The following is a 16,134-nucleotide window of genomic DNA, read 5'->3' on the forward strand; positions in this document are numbered from 1 at the left end:
AGATAAATAAGTAAGTAGGAGGTATGCGAAATATATAGTGTCTATGTAGAATTTCGGAATGCTATAGGCGAAAGTAGTAGCGGTATTTTTCGGGTCTGATGTCCCATGTAATAAGACATGTGGTACTGCAGACATGTAATAACGTGATCTACAGTGTTAGCAATGTGATAACATTTTTTATTTTATGAAAATGCACCTTGACAGTCTGAACCCATTGAATGCTGCATTTTTTTCTATTAGAACATGCCTTGAATATTGAATCATAGACAGTCTCTCGGACACGGATCTTCATCAGTCTTAGTTGAGTTGCAATAAGACAAGATACTGAACACACAACTGGGGACAGTTGTGGTTAGATCAGTAGCTGTCAACACAGAATCTATCTTGTCTTATTGCAACTCAACTAAGACTGATGAAGATCCGTGTCCGAGAGACTGTCTATGATTCAATATTCAAGGCATGTTCTAATAGAAAAAAATGCAGCATTCAATGGGTTCAGACTGTCAAGGTGCATTTTCATAAAATAAAAAATGTTATCACATTGCTAACACTGTAGATCACGTTATTACATGTCTGCAGTACCACATGTCTTATTACATGGGACATCAGACCCGAAAAATACCGCTACTACTTTCGCCTATAGCATTCCGAAATTCTACATAGACACTATATATTTCGCATACCTCCTACTTACTTATTTATCTTTCTACCTCCGAGTAGGAGGAGGTCATTAGATATTTGTAGTTCTTCGCTGAATTCCGCAAATATCATCCTTTCATTATCCGAAACACTCCAAAAACACTGACAGTAAACTCGACATTCGCTATCCCCAACATTCATTACATTCCCGACGCTAATCTGACATAACCCGACATAACCCGCTAACCCAAAACCCAAAAATATCAGACCCGACATTTTTACCTTCGGACTTTGTTTCCTGCGCTTCGGACTATCTTCCTTTTAGTATCACTGATTATTCTAATACTTACAGCGAACCCCTTGGGTCGAACACACTTGTCTTGCAAGTATAGCAGACTAGGCTGTGCAGACCACAACATTATTATATTGCTGATTACTTACTTCGTGTAGTATCCAGCAATTGTTGTCTCATTACAACGGGTACGAGTCTGTGGTCTGACAACTTGACTAAGACTAATGAAGATTAATATTTGAGATGCTGTCTATGAGCAGATATTCAAGACATGTTCTTATAGAAAAAATGTGTCGCTCGACAGGTTTCAAACCTGCAGACTTCAATGGAAACAGATTTTGAATCTATTGCAGCAATGACATGGCTAACATCAGTGAAGTTGAGCTTTTGAGAAAACCATTCATGAGACAATGTTAAAATGTGTTGTTATAGAAAATTAACATTTATCATTGGCAGGTTTGAAACCTGCACATTCCAAGAGAAACAGATTTTGACTTTAGTGATCACTTGACAATTTCATCTTCAGCAGGTTTTGAACCCACACAGACAGATTTAGATTCTGTTGTATTGACTGCTTGGCTAAGACCAATAAGATGCACTTCCAATGAACTCATTCAGAAGTGAACCCTCAAGGCAGTTCTTTCAATAGTATGGTCACCATGATTGATTCTTTTATTCTGTTGCATCTATGCATTGTGGTCTGTAGCTGGGAGTATCCTTCAGCATGACATATAAATAAAATGATGAAAATGTACCAGCAGTATTAGATTGGACAACAGATGGACATGTAATGTAGGGCATGCACAGAAATGCAGTGCTTGGTATGGGACAGGATGTGATTTCATAAAATAAAAATATTATCATTGGCAGGTTTCAAACCTGCACAGTCCAAGAGAAACAGATTTTGACTCTGATGATCACTTACAACTTCATCTTTGACAGGTTTTGGACCTGTCACAGACAGATTTGGATTCTGTCATATTAACTGCTTGGCTAAGACCAGTTAGATGCACTCCTATTGAATCTATTCAGAAGTGAATCCTCAAGGTACATTTATCCTGCATTTTGTCAGTTCCAACATTAATTTCTAACATCACCCTTGAGCTCAACCATATGTGATCCTTCTATTGTCGTGACTCGGTGAAGGTTCAATGATACTGTGAGGCACAAACGAGGCTCCTGACTGTATCTATAAATGTTGTAAGGTCACGCGTTGCCTAGTCTGCTATACTTGAGACGACAAGTGCATTTGGCCCTAAAGGGGAAGTGAGTGCAACAAAGATCTAGTAGTAGGCGCTACTGGTTGGCTGATGTGAAGTGCGGGAAAGTGCGCGTGTGTATATAGAGATATGAGATGTAAGTGCTACTTTCTAGGGAGGGATTCCAACTAAGCTGAGTTGTATAGTGTGAACATGGGGGTTGCTAAACTACTTTCCAGTATGTACTACTGGTGCTTATATATGGTGCCTAAGCGCTACCAAGTAAGGTATGTAAAGATATATGTAAGTAAGGGTCCATGACAAAATAAAGGTGGAACGATATGCAAATAAGAGAAATGGAAATATACGCACTAGAGAGCTTGGTGGACAGTGGATGGATGCTTCCGGATGGCTGACACTATAGGGCACTCAAGCGCGAGAAAGGCGCACGTGCGAGGCGCGAGAATGTGCGCGCGCATGTTGCGCGGGAAAGCTGCACCTCATATAGGAATAGCTGCGGATAGCATGCAGAGTGATGCTACAAGTTCATGCCATGTACTCCCTAGTGAAAACTGCCATATCACACAATGAGAGGCACAAGTCTCTACATCGGTTGTTAATCCCAAGACATCACGAACATCATCGGCCCACCATGGTGGTCTTCCATCAGCACTTTCTTTGAGCAATTGCTGGATAAACAGGTCTTGAAGTAGAGGCCCTGGAGAAGTCTGATGTCTTTTGCGATAAGAGTAGAATAAAAGAATCAATCATGGCGACCATATTATTGAAATAACTGACAAAATGCAGATAAATATGCCTTGAGGATTCACTTGTGAATGGGTCCATTGGAGGTGCATCTAACTGTTCTCAGCCAAGCGGTTAATGCAACAGAATCTAAATCTGTCTGCGTGGGTTCAAAACTCGCCAAAGATGAAATTATCAAGTGATCACCAGAGTTAAAATATGTTTCTCTTGTACTGTGCAGGTTTGAAACCTGCCAGTTGCACCATTTGTTTTCTATAAAAACACACCTTGAAATATGCTCATGGTCGGTTTGCTTGCAAGCTGATCAAAGTTGTCTTTAGCCAAGTGGTTGTTGGAACAGAATCAAAATCTGTTTCCATTGGAATGAGACAGGTTTAAAACCTGTTGAATGTCACATTTTTTCTATGAGAACATGCCTTGAATGTTGGCTCATAGATGGTATCTCAGACATTGATCTTCATCGGTCTTAGTCAAGTTGTAGCCAGAGTTAAAATCTGTATCTCTTGAACTTTGCAGATTTGAAACCTGCCAATGATGATGTTTTTATTCTATGAAATTAAACCCTGATATTTCCTGGTGGATAGTTTTCTTCAAAACCCATCATAAATGCTCTTTTCCATATCATTGCCACAATAGATTCAAAATATGTTTGAATCAAAGCCAACAGGTTTGCAATCAGTCAAATGATGCATTTCTCAGATTTTGAATCTATTATGGCTAGTGATGTGCTGGGCCGGGCCTCAGGCCCTCAGGCCCTCAAGCTGAGCCCTCAGTAGGCCAGGCCAAGCCAGGCCTACACTACCGGCTTGTGAGGGCCTAGGGCCTGGCTCGAGTTTTTCCAGGCCCAAGCCCTGGGCCTGAGCCCTGGCTTTCCCAAAGTGGAACATCCGGCGGCAGATCGAAAACTGTACAGTTTCAATCTCAAAGAGGCAGGTACGTACCTACTGCTTGCCTACAACGTTAAGTCTTCTCACAGACGTGCCTGTCATTGTATCGGATGATGAATCATCCATGCATGTGGTCTCTCGTGCGCGCCGGCCTATCACCCTCTCTTCTCAACTCACTGACGCCAACAACGATGCCACACCCGAGCTTTCCATCCACTGAAGCAAACCACAACCTCTGCCGCCTGCAACCTTGCACTCTCACTCCATTTCAAAACCAACACCAATCAGCAACAAGCGGGGCGCTAATGAAGCACTAAGTGTGCTATCAGATGGCACAGATTGTGAAATTGAGGAGGGTGCACCACAACAAAGTACATATATCACCAGTTTTTGTATTATGTGTTTGCAAACCTCTCTCACAGGCAAACACTTGCGTCATGCGGGCGATGTTGGCATCCCAGGTCTCACAGGTAAGTTTCTTGTATTCTTTTTGATGGATCACTCATTAATTTGCTCACCGTGACTCAGATCGTGATGTGGCATCAACAGCGCCTTCACATGTCGAGGATACAACAGATGATGGACTCGACAGACTCGATGGACTTGACGGACTCGCTGAACATGAGGGTAGTACTACATCTGGTATGTATATTCTTCAATATATGTTTCTGCCCTCATCTCACTTCTATTGCAGCGCCCACTGTATCTCAATGGCTCGAGGATGTCGCTGTCCAGGACACCACCACAGCTGACATCAAAATACGCCAGGAGGATAAGACCCTCGATGTCAGTGCATTCTTCAGCAAGCCATATGGACACAAGTCAAAAGATGGGAAGACTCGCAATGTGTGTGACTGTGAGGTGTGCAAGTAAGTTCTTACTTTTTGTTATTATATTTTCATCTAGCTGATATACTGCAGGAAAAAAGGTCGTGCGCATCAAATTGTCAGTGATGCATCAACATGTCGCTGTCACCTTGCATATTTACACCTTGTATGTTCATGGTGGTTTGTTTGTTTGATGTACTGACTTTAATATCCTCCTAGGATACTTATCGAAAATGGTGCACCAACAATAACTTTGCATCCATGCTACCGAGTGATGTGAAGGCTCGCAAGACAGTGGCCACAATCGCCAATGCACAGCAAACCTCCATTGATGGTCACGTCACAGAACTTCCTAAACATACTGTTGTTGTACCTTACACAGCTGCACTCTTTCGCGAAGCTGCTGTTGAGTGGTTGATCTCAACTAGCCAGGTGTGTACTTAAGTCACATTAGGGCATACTTTACATTGATTGATGTCTTTCAGCCAATCCAGGCTGTTGACCATCCCAGCTTCAAAAAAATGATTGATGTCGCATCTCGTGCTACGAACGGTGTCATTATACCTAATCGCAAGGCCACATATTGTGATATCATGGATTTATTCAAGAACCAGATGATGAAGCTCAAGGAAAGACTTAATGTATATTTGTACTAGTATTAGAACTACAACTCGTGTACTGACATTTTTTGCATAGAGTAAAGTTGTGTCAGGTGCAGTCAACTTGACATGTGATGCCTGGCAAGCAAGCAATGTCGACAGGTATTTTGCTGCCACTGGTCACTGGATCGAGGAGTCGTCACCTGGCATCTGGGAGCTTCAGTGTGCCGTCATTGGCTTCACTATACTTAACAACTCCCACAATGGACAGCGCCTTGGACAAGCCTTATACAAGATTGTGGACTAAGTGGGGATCACACATAAAGTAAGCTTTGTTGTTGTCCAGTCTTGCTTACTAACTGTGCATGTATTCAAGATTGGGCATATTACCTGTGATAATGCTTCAAACAACGACACAATGCTCAATGAGCTTGCCTTGCGAGTGAAGCAGGGGACTGGTATCAAGTGGATCCCAAAAAAGCGCCGTATCAGGTAGGTATATTTTTGTGAGTCGAGCATGTACTAACAAGTATCTAGGTGTTTGGCTCATGTTATCCACCTCGCTACAAGGGCCCTCATCTCAACATATAGCAAAGCCCCTTATTACGACCCTGAGCATCCCACACTATCTATAGTCAAAGAGAATGGCCGACATGATGAAATTGGCCTTGTCCGAGCTATTGCAGTTAAAGTAAGTCATTCCTGTAATGATTTTATCTGCTGTTGCTGATGTCATCTGTCATCTGTCATATCCCATATATTCATGCTTCTCTTCTGGACTTCGGACTCTTAGATCCGGTCCGGTCCGATGCATAGATCCGCGTCCGATCCGATATCCGATAAGCTTCTTAATTCATTTCCTGTTCATATAATGTTAAACACAGCCTATTCGGTATTTCCTCTTCCCGGTGTCTCGGTTATACTTATTACCGGTATGATTACTGATCCGTTATCCTATGCTTCATTTCCGACTCGTGTTTGATAAGCTTTGCATATGCTTCATACATAGCCTCGGACCTTTGCTTATTGATCCTTCTGTTATCCTCTTAGTATATAAACCCATGTATATTTCCTGTAGTACCTCAGTTCGAATATCATCTTAGTTTGTCCTCTTTCTGTCCTCCGGACTTGAGTCTAAACAACTCTTGTCAATCTCTGAGACTTCGGATCGATTCTGATAGTCTACGTCTCCGCCTCTATCTTCAGATAGTCTATACTCTGTTTGTTTCTAGTCCGGATCCGTCCGGATTAGTCTTATACGCGTTTCCGATATCCGGAAGTCATCCGGATATAACTACGAGACTCGTCCGGACCTTCGGACGCGTTATCGTTAAGTCTTTGAAATAAGGGACAGTACTTGGGAAAGGGGCACAGCATACGAGCTGAGGCCGAAGTCCTTCAGATCCGATCCTACGAGAGTACGACCTTAACAGTATATTCGAACTCACACCTTTCCAAGTACACTTACTCATATCATGGCTCCTACTAAAGTAAACCAAGCCGCTCTGCACGCAGTTGGACTGTCATCCAGCTGACGCGATCCAACCTCCATAGTTAACGCCTTCACCAGTTTCTTGCAGCGCCATGTCTCAAGCGGTCCTGCTCAAAGTATTTCTCAACTCTTGAATCGTCCGCATCCAGTGACTCCTATGCCTACACGTACTGCTGCTGGAGGACCTCCGGATGATGAAGGACCCGACGATGAAGACCCTCTGGATGATTTTGGAGGTAATCCGGATGATGATCCGGATGATGACGACGAAAATGACGGACTAAACCCACAAGACCGCATCATGCTCCGGCTTTCCGAAGCCATTGACAACCTCACACGCAACAACTGTCGTACCGTCTCATCCGAAGACTCCAAAGTCAAGATCCGTGAACCTGATACTTTCGATGGCACAGAGCCTTGGAAGCTTCGTGCATTCTTCGTCCAATGCGAGCTCCACTTCCAAAGCAAACCTAAGTCTTTCCGTACCGGACGGGCAAAAGTCAATTTCGCCCAATCCTACCTTAAGGGTATGGCACTCGAGTGGTTCAAACCGGACCTCCTTTCCAATGATTCCGATGGTATGTGCTTGTTGGAACACTATTGCCTTATATTCACTCTTGTTGTTAATAGTGCTTGACCCATCACAGAAGGACTCACATATTAAGCACTTCTGGGGTAAAGAAACACATATTGATGCTCTCCGTGAGGCTGAGAGAATGGTGAGTTTGTCTTCTTGTTGAGAATGAGATGCTTACATAGGTGCAGTTCAAGGAAAGACATATCAGATTGTATGGCAAGCATGGAGCACCAAATTCACCAAGGAAGAAGACTAGTAAGGTACACTCACTCCTTCGGGAACTCTCCAGTGATGATGAGAGTGATGATGGAGAGCTGAAAGAGTCACTTGAAGATCCACAGTCACCATGGTTGAAGGAGTTTCATCTCTATCTTAATTCTGCTACTGCAGTACCTGAGAACATGTCCATCATTCAATGGTGGGGGGTGGGTCCTGTCATTTTGTATGTGTTTGACTCTTGTTAATGTGGGCTTGATGTTACAGGTGAATGCCCAGCAGTACCCTGTCTGGGCATCTCTAGCTCGTGATTACCTGTCAATCATGGCTACATCAGTGTCAAGTGAGCGAGCATTTTCAGCTGCAGCTCTGACCATCACCAAGCGCCGAAACTGTTTGAAGGGTGACATTGTGGAGGCTATTCAAATTCTTCGCATGATGTATCAACGTGACCTGATATTCCATGAGCCTCCTCCTTCCTCAGCTCTAGAGTTAGCACTAGAGGAACTTGATGATGGAAATGAGGAGATAGATGCTGGTGTTCGACTATCGCACCCTCCTTCAGGAAGCTCCATGTTATGCTATATTTGCCACTCGCTGCTTAATCATTGTTGCTCGCTGTTGTCAACGACGAGCAAAGCTAAGTCCTTCAAATTTTCACCGTTTTTTTTACTTCTTTTTCTATTCTAGGTCTATTTATCAACGCGCACACACTACAAACGATAGTTGGCGCTGACATGTCCTTGTCGTTGTCTTGCACGGTAAGTCCAACCCGCACGTGACTTTGTTGATGTGACTCACGCTTCTCGGCAGACACCCATTAACTCCACGCCCCTCACTGTTGCTGCCATTGTTGGCAGCAGCGAGCATGCCTTTCTCCTTCTCCCTACCACATATGATGCCTGCCTCCAAAAGCTCTCGTTCTGTGCGTCTTGTCGTCGGTTCAACAAGATCTACTGCGAAGCTCAAGTCCAGGGTCCTGTCACAGACACAGCAGGTTGAGGATCGACGACGCAGGCAGGAACAGTACAATGCCAATATCGCAGGTAAGTTTTATTATCTATGCTATATTTTGTATTGAGAATGCTGGCTATAGGACTAAGTACCGAATCTCAAACGCTGCTTGCAGACATGCAGCACGAAGCTGTAGACAGCACGAACGCAGGCATCGTTGATACTATGGACGCTATGGACCATGACTTTCAATGGGAAATGGTGTAGAGACTCATGCCTCTCATGGTGTGATATGGCACTTTTCACTAGGGAGTTCATTGCACGAACTTGCAGCACCATTCTGTGTGCTATCTGCAGCTATCCCTATATGAGGTGCAGCTTTCCCGCACAACACGTGCCATGTGCGCACCATTCCCGCGCTTTACGATGTATACACGCGCGCGCTTTCCCGCGCTTGAGCGCCCTATAGCGCCAGCCATCCGGAAGCATCCATCCATTGTCCACCAAGTTCTCTAGTGCGTATGTTTCCATTTCTCTTATCTGTGCATCGTTCCACCTTTATTTTTATCATGGACCCTTACTTACATACATATATCTTTGCATACCTTACTCAGTAGCGATTTGGCTCCGCATGACAGCGCTTAGGCGCCATATAAGCGCCAGCATTACATACTGAACTCACTTTCCAACAATTACTCTACCTCCCACTTACCCATCTCCTACCTAGCAGAATATAGTTGCAATCTATTCCTTGGCATCTCGCACTCACATCTCTTGTTATTCATCATATCACCACTTAAGCAAACTCACTCTTACTCTCACTTGTTTCTGCTCACTCGCGCGTACCTTCGCTTTCCCGCGCTTCGCATTGGCCGACCAGTAGCGCCTTCAGCGCCTACTACCAGATCCTTGCTGCACTCGCTTCCCCTTTAGGGTCAAACGCACTTGTCGTCTCAAGTATAGCAGACTAGGCAACGCGCGACCTCACAACATTTACAGATACAGTCAGGAGCATCATTTGTTCCTCTCGGTATTGTTGTTTCTACAACGGTCCCAGATGACCTCAGAGATAATGAGACCTTTATGCTTGCTGTGCGAGACATTGTCGGTAGCCAGTAAGTACTATATGTTTTTTTTTCATTTTGGTGACACTCATTTAGACCTACTGCAGGTGGCGCGTTGTAGAGACTCGCGCCTCTCAATGCCGGATATGCGGCCTTCTTACCCATTTAATTCCCTACCTGTATCAGCTCACATCCTAAGGACCAGTCATTCGCGCTCTCGCGCGCGCGCCCTACGTACGCGCCTCACTCGCACATCGCACACGCACGCGCGCTCCATAGGCCTTCGCGCTCCTACCGTCCGTCCCTCTGTCCTTTGTCCTTGCTGATTTACTGGTGCGTTATTTTTATCTCTCTCATTGAATTAATGAACCTTCGGTCCGACCTCCGCGCTTACATACAGAGAGTCTATTTAAACTTAGAATATATTTAGAAGTTGATATGGTTACTCGGTTCGGGAGCGCGCTCGGAAGCGCGCCGCATAGCGTAATCTCCCTTCTTAAATAAAGGGAGGATTCCTTCGGTTCTGGTACTTACTTTCCCCTTATCTTGATATACTGCAAAGTGTATAGTTCTCCCTCCAATACTAGAAATCTGATTATATTCCTCCACTGTTTGACACCTGTGCCCTTGCTACTCTCTTAAGGGCTCCTCTCCTTCATTGTTCAAGCGCGCGCCCGCTTACGCATGTACCCTCCGCATCTCTCGCTCACGCGCGCATCTCGCGCGCCTTTGCATTGCCTACGTGCGCCTTCGCGCGCGTTACTTTTCCGCGTCTACCAGCGCCCGTCTAGTTGACAGAGTTTCCCTCCACCTTATTCGCGAGGAACTTCTCTCAGTAGCTGTCCTTTGGGTCGAGTTGTATTCTCGTATCCAGGTCTTGCTGTAGAGCCCCCTTTCTTTTAGTGTTTTCACCCACAGTCAAGATTCCTCACCTTCAGCGTATACAAAGATAGCCATGGATGGCAGCAACGCCTTGTCAGCATTCACACAAATTGGGCGCCACTGATCAATGCGCTCACTTCTGGGTACCTCACATGGAAGTATTCATTGCCTCCCCCTCCAAGTGAACCTAGCCCTTACAATTTCTCGATCGACGTTATCGACATATACACACTTGTTACTAGCACTTATATTCACAGTGCACCCACCATTGAAACCCCTACAGAAGCCCTGATCTTAAATGGTTATCTGGGTGCTACTCCTCATTCTCCAACCATCGCCATCTCCTTGCCAACACTTGAGCTTTACAGGCGCCTGCGTCTTCGCAAACCTTCACTCAGCGTCAAGGCATTCACTAAGGTCCTTTGCGACCTCTATCACGTATGTACTTTTGACTTTCTTATTAGCATTGTACTTGACACGCAACTTAGTGGCCTTATCGCCGGAGATATTGTACTGCGCTTGCCAGTGCTTTCGACGTCTATCTTGCAATTCACCGCAATATTGATGCTCAGGTTTCGAAGACCCTTGGATGTGATTCTGAAAACTGGCGAGTGCTCAATGCATGTCCGCCATGCACATATGAGGTATGTAATGCAAGGCACTGTTATGAATATTCTAACGTGAATTTTTAGCTGAAGGATGAGCCGGAACTTATCTTCCGACGAATGATAGTATTTGATGGGAACAACTCGCTGTCACGTATGGCACCACTGGGAGGCCGCCAAATTGGCGATACACGTTTATTCAAGAGCGACTGCTACCTCGAGCCTGACTACATCAACACATTTGCATCACAATCGAATACGCTACCATTGGATGATGCGAACGTCGACCCCACTTCTCAAACACACACTGGGGAGGACCCTGGACCTTTGAACATGTCACTAGCTACGTCCGCATGCACGGATAACTGGAAAGCTGCTGCAGCAGATGCAAAGAAGAAGTTGTGGGGAATATTTGAAGAGACGGGAATCTTTGCAAGCGCTTGTCGTCACGGTCTCATACTTTGGATTGGTGATATGGTTCGTAGTGGGGAGCTGTATGTTGATTAACCTACCTATTTTCAACGAAAATACTGATGGTCTATATATTCAGTTTCAAGTACCCCCTTGCCATCATTAGCAAAGCTCTCGAGACTCTCGGATCACATCTTCTGGTTGGATACGATGTTGGCTGCAAGCTTGCTATCACTATTGCCTCTAGCTTGCTAGCGCAGAGGTTCAACGATGCGGAATATTGTATGTGTGTTGATGCATTCCATGGGTATACCCACAGTTATCTCTGCCAAGACAAGAACCACCCAAACATCATCAAGGGCATGGGAATCGAAGATCTTGCTACAATGGAGCGTATTTTTAGCTCGTCCAATCAACTCGCTGCTGCACCATACTCATGCTCTGAATGTTACAGGTCAATGGCCATTGCACAGGTCAACGGCCTTGAAATCCGGAAGTTCCAGAAATTCAAGACGCTAATCGAAGCTCTCCGCTTCATGATATTCAAGGGCAATATTCCTAACGATGAGTCTCAGCTGACTTCAACTGGTTTGACTTGCGATACCAAGTCCTTTGTGATGATACATCAATCATCCACTTCTCAAAGGCAGCGCAGGGTACCTCAACCTGCAGGTATGTTCGTTTTTCATTCTTCTTACTTCCTCTGATTGTTTCACAAGGTTTACAGCAGCTTGCAGCTCAATTCGAGCAGCTTCAAGTGACTGCCCCTGACAATTCATCACCGCCCATCATTTTCCACTATAATAGGTTGCTTTCTGGAATCACAGGGACAGTTTTCGTCGGAGAATCTCATAATACCGACTCAGACTCACCTCCTGCTGGTGTCCTTGGTATTGATGCTGAAAAGTACCTCTTTGCACATGGCTACCAAGCATCAGCCATATGGAGCGTCATTCATGCTTTTAGGGAAGGAAATTTGTCTCAAGATTTTACTAACTATCTCTGCACTAGAGGAATGCCTCTGTTGGAGGCTGAATATCTTTTTGAGTTGATTTCAGGACGTGATGTCTATCTTTGTGATAGTCTCTTCATGTAGATAACACTACTGACACTTTTACTGTGCCTTTAACGTCATCTACAAACACTAACAATTTTTATTTGCTTGCTTCCCATGTTCGTGTTGTCCTCCTGCTCGTGCTGCTGTGATTTTCAACAATGCCAGATGTCACTCAACACCAGTGTTATATCAAGGTCACAAAGTCTAGTTCAAGGACACTGTGGCGCCACAGCATCAAACGCAAAACACGTCTCCGCACAGAAGCTGAGAAGAAGGCACTTACTGAGAAATGCAGGGCTCATAAATGCGCGTATAAGGATGCCCTTGCAGATTGTCAGGATCTGGTCATGCAGGAGGCCATCAAATTGCACGAACAGTTTCCTCACAGGACAGTTGAATATCATTTTGAGGCAATTTTACAATGAACGCACACCAAGCAAAAGAGCCGAAAAGCAACCCGTTGGAACGCATTTCTTTGTTCCGAGGTCAAGGCGATGAATGCAGGTCAGTTGTGTATTAAAGTACATCCCTCAAATTTTCTAATGTATTTTATACAGCGCGAGCTCCTGACGAACCACGTGTGAAGGCTACCCAGGTCAGGCGTGATATCGCTGAGAAATGGAATGCTAAGTCACAGCAAGAAAAGATTGACGCAACTGAAGGCCTCATGGAAGACTTAGAAGACCATCGCGAAAACAAGGCTTTGGCAAGTCACAACGTCCCCATCAATGCCTTCCATGATATTCGCGCTACATTGGATTCTGTAACATAAACAGTACATAGAAGTTGTGATTTTTGACATGTCCTTATATCGTATACAGCTCGCTACTCTCTCTGCAAGGACTGGGTGTCATACTGCCCTCATCACTGTTCGGGGCGACCTCAACCATTATAATTGTCCTTACGTCTACCTTTCAGATGATCGTGTCGGCGACTTTTTCCAGCTTGCTCTCAAAGAGACACCCTCCAACTTCGCAACACATCTTGAAGGCTACTGTACATCTGGCGTTACTGGTACAAATTTTTATTTATTATTAGCCGCATGTTGTGATTTGTGCTTCTATAGGTGTAGTTTCTAACTACAAGCAGAGTTTCCTTCAACTCAAGAGCAATATGTCTGCGCTTATCCTGCAAAAACTTCATGAGGCAGCTCAGGTACCCATCCAGAATGTACTATGTCAACTTCGATGAGAATATTACCGCGCAACATGGTGTGGTTCTCGACAACTGGCTGCTCAAAAAATTTGCAAATCCTGGGGACATAGGCTCGATGGTGGAGGTCAAGATTGTGTACAATGCATTTAGGACAGGTGTGACAAAATTTCGTAAGTTGACAGCTGCTGAGTGGGAAGACTGAGACGAGACCAGATTCAATAACACCTTGGAGCGCAGTTCAGATGATGACGCAAACGAAGATAGGAATGCACTGGCAGATGAAAGTAGGATTAACGGTACGTGTTATATCCTTACATTGTGATATCAGATGATGCTAACAACAAGTTTTTCTAGCAAACATTGATCCGTCGCTCTTGTCTATCTCACAGCCAGCAGACACCGAGTCACGGTCCATACTTACAACAGAAGACTCTGCACCCATTCAAAGGAAACGGGGCCGCGAGCAAGTAGAAAGTGGTGTGATTTCAGGTATTACGGGCATGGGAGGAAATGAGGTATCTGTTACTAAGAAACAGCGCAAGACGCGCTCTGATAAGGGAAAAAAGCGAGGGCCCAAACAGCGTGCTAATCAGTCCACAGAGGCTGCAGCTTCAAGTTGAAAATGCCGGTACTATATTTCCTAGTACTAGTAAGAACACGTCGACAATAACATGTAATCAATGTTGCATTCCTGCGATCCTTGCATCAAGAACATGAGATAGGAAGAGCGCGAGACCCTTAGCGCTGGAGCTGGAGTGCCTGCTGAAATGTACTCAACACGCCCAACGCAAAACTATGTAAGTATGAACTTATGAGCATCTAATAGTTCTTTGAGGATACATGTAAGACATACCTGGATCTCACACTGTCCATAGCGTCCATAGTATCAACGATGCCTGCGTTCGTGCTGTCTACAGCTTCATGCTGCATGTCTGCAAGCAGCGTTTGAGATTCGGTACTTAGTCCTATAGCCAGCATTCTCAATACAAAATATAGCATAGATAATAAAACTTACCTGCGATATTGGCATTGTACTGTTCCTGCCTGCGTCGTCGATCCTCAACCTGCTGTGTCTGTGACAGGACCCTGGACTTGAGCTTCGCAGTAGATCTTGTTGAACCGACGACAAGACGCACAGAACGAGAGCTTTTGGAGGCAGGCATCATATGTGGTAGGGAGAAGGAGAAAGGCATGCTCGCTGCTGCCAACAATGGCAGCAACAGTGAGGGGCGTGGAGTTAATGGGTGTCTGCCGAGAAGCGTGAGTCACATCAACAAAGTCACGTGCGGGTTGGACTTACCGTGCAAGACAACGACAAGGACATGTCAGCGCCAACTATCGTTTGTAGTGTGTGCGCGTTGATAAATAGACCTAGAATAGAAAAAGAAGTAAGAAAAACGGTAAAAATTTGAAGGACTTAGCTTTGCTCGTCGTTGACAACAGCGAGCAACAATGATTAAGCAGCGAGTGGCAAATATAGCATAACACAGAGCTTCCTGAAGGAGGGTGTGATAGTCGGGACGGTCTACTCACATAAGCTTCCGTTCTGGGAAAGTCTACAAAGGGAATTAAGGCTTTATTCGTGGTGGTACTGCTGGAGTGTGATAATTAGGAGAACAGGTGCTAGTTAGCATGTCATAGCCCCCCCCCCCCCCCCCCTACGACATCCTTATTAGGTTACATACTAGTGTGGTTGAGGTAATTTAGATTCTGTTGCATTAACCGCTTGGCTGAGAGCAGTTGGGTTCAATTCCAATGAACTCATTCAGAAGTGAGTCCTCAAGGCACATTTATCTGCATTTTGTCAGTTCTTTCAATAGCATGGTCACCGTTGATTCTTGTATACTGCTCTTACTGCAAAAGACGCAGACTTCTGCTGGGGCTCTTAACTTCAAGACCTGTTTACCTAACAATTTCCTTGAAAAAGTGCTGATGGCAGACCATCACAGTGGGCTCATGAGTGAAAACTGACAATAAAAAGATCACACAGTTGAATCCAAGGTGGATGTTAGAAATTGATGTCTGTGCCCAAGAAAATGTCAGAGCATGTTTTCATAGAAAACAAATGTTGCAATTGGCAGGTTTTAGCAGAATACAATAAATAAATGATGATCATGCTATTGAAAGAACTGACAAAATGCAGATAAATGTGCCTTGAGGATTCACTTCTGAATGTATTTATTGGCAGTGCATCTAACTGGTCTCAGCCAAGTGGTTAATACAGCAGAATCTCAATCCGTCTATGTGGGTTCAAAACCTGCTGAAGATGAATTTGCCAAGTGATCACCAGAGTCAAAATCTGTTTCTCTTGGACTGTGCAGGTTTGAAACCTGCCAGTAATACAATTCATTTTCTATGAAAGCACACCTTGAAATTTGCTCACAGTTGGTTTGCTTGCAAGCTGATCACAGTTGTGTTTAGCCAAGCAGCTGTCATTGCAGAATAAAAATCTGTTTCCATTGGAGTGCAACAAGTTTGAAACTTGTGGGATGTCACATTCATTTTTTCTATAA

At 44.6% G+C, this 16,134-nt stretch overlaps 3 protein-coding genes across 3 annotated transcripts; all 3 read left to right on the forward strand.

The window, feature by feature from the left end:
- Positions 1-4,724: 4,724 nt before the first annotated feature.
- On the forward strand, positions 4,725-5,265 carry HD556DRAFT_1242527 (uncharacterized protein; the record flags this gene model as incomplete). The annotated part of the gene is made up of 3 exons (XM_041298290.1): positions 4,725-4,775; positions 4,829-5,041; positions 5,095-5,265. Coding segments are annotated over 3 exons (435 nt in total), but the record flags the coding sequence as incomplete, so codon positions are not given.
- A 5,335-nt stretch (positions 5,266-10,600) lies between these two features.
- On the forward strand, positions 10,601-12,116 carry HD556DRAFT_1242477 (uncharacterized protein; the record flags this gene model as incomplete). The annotated part of the gene is made up of 4 exons (XM_041298284.1): positions 10,601-10,831; positions 10,882-11,037; positions 11,086-11,492; positions 11,549-12,116. Coding segments are annotated over 4 exons (1,362 nt in total), but the record flags the coding sequence as incomplete, so codon positions are not given.
- Positions 12,117-12,624: 508 nt separating this feature from the next.
- On the forward strand, positions 12,625-14,241 carry HD556DRAFT_1446266 (uncharacterized protein; the record flags this gene model as incomplete). Its single annotated transcript, XM_041307057.1, has 8 exons — positions 12,625-12,858; positions 12,904-12,970; positions 13,024-13,229; positions 13,288-13,480; positions 13,533-13,581; positions 13,634-13,791; positions 13,825-13,917; positions 13,976-14,241. The coding sequence occupies 8 exons, from the start codon at positions 12,625-12,627 to the stop codon at positions 14,239-14,241; spliced, it is 1,266 nt and encodes a 421-aa protein (XP_041157301.1).
- Positions 14,242-16,134: the final 1,893 nt, after the last annotated feature.

Source organism: Suillus plorans (assembly GCF_016647745.1).
Source record: "Suillus plorans strain S12 chromosome Unknown HD556scaffold_51, whole genome shotgun sequence".
NCBI lineage: Eukaryota > Fungi > Basidiomycota > Agaricomycetes > Boletales > Suillaceae > Suillus > Suillus plorans.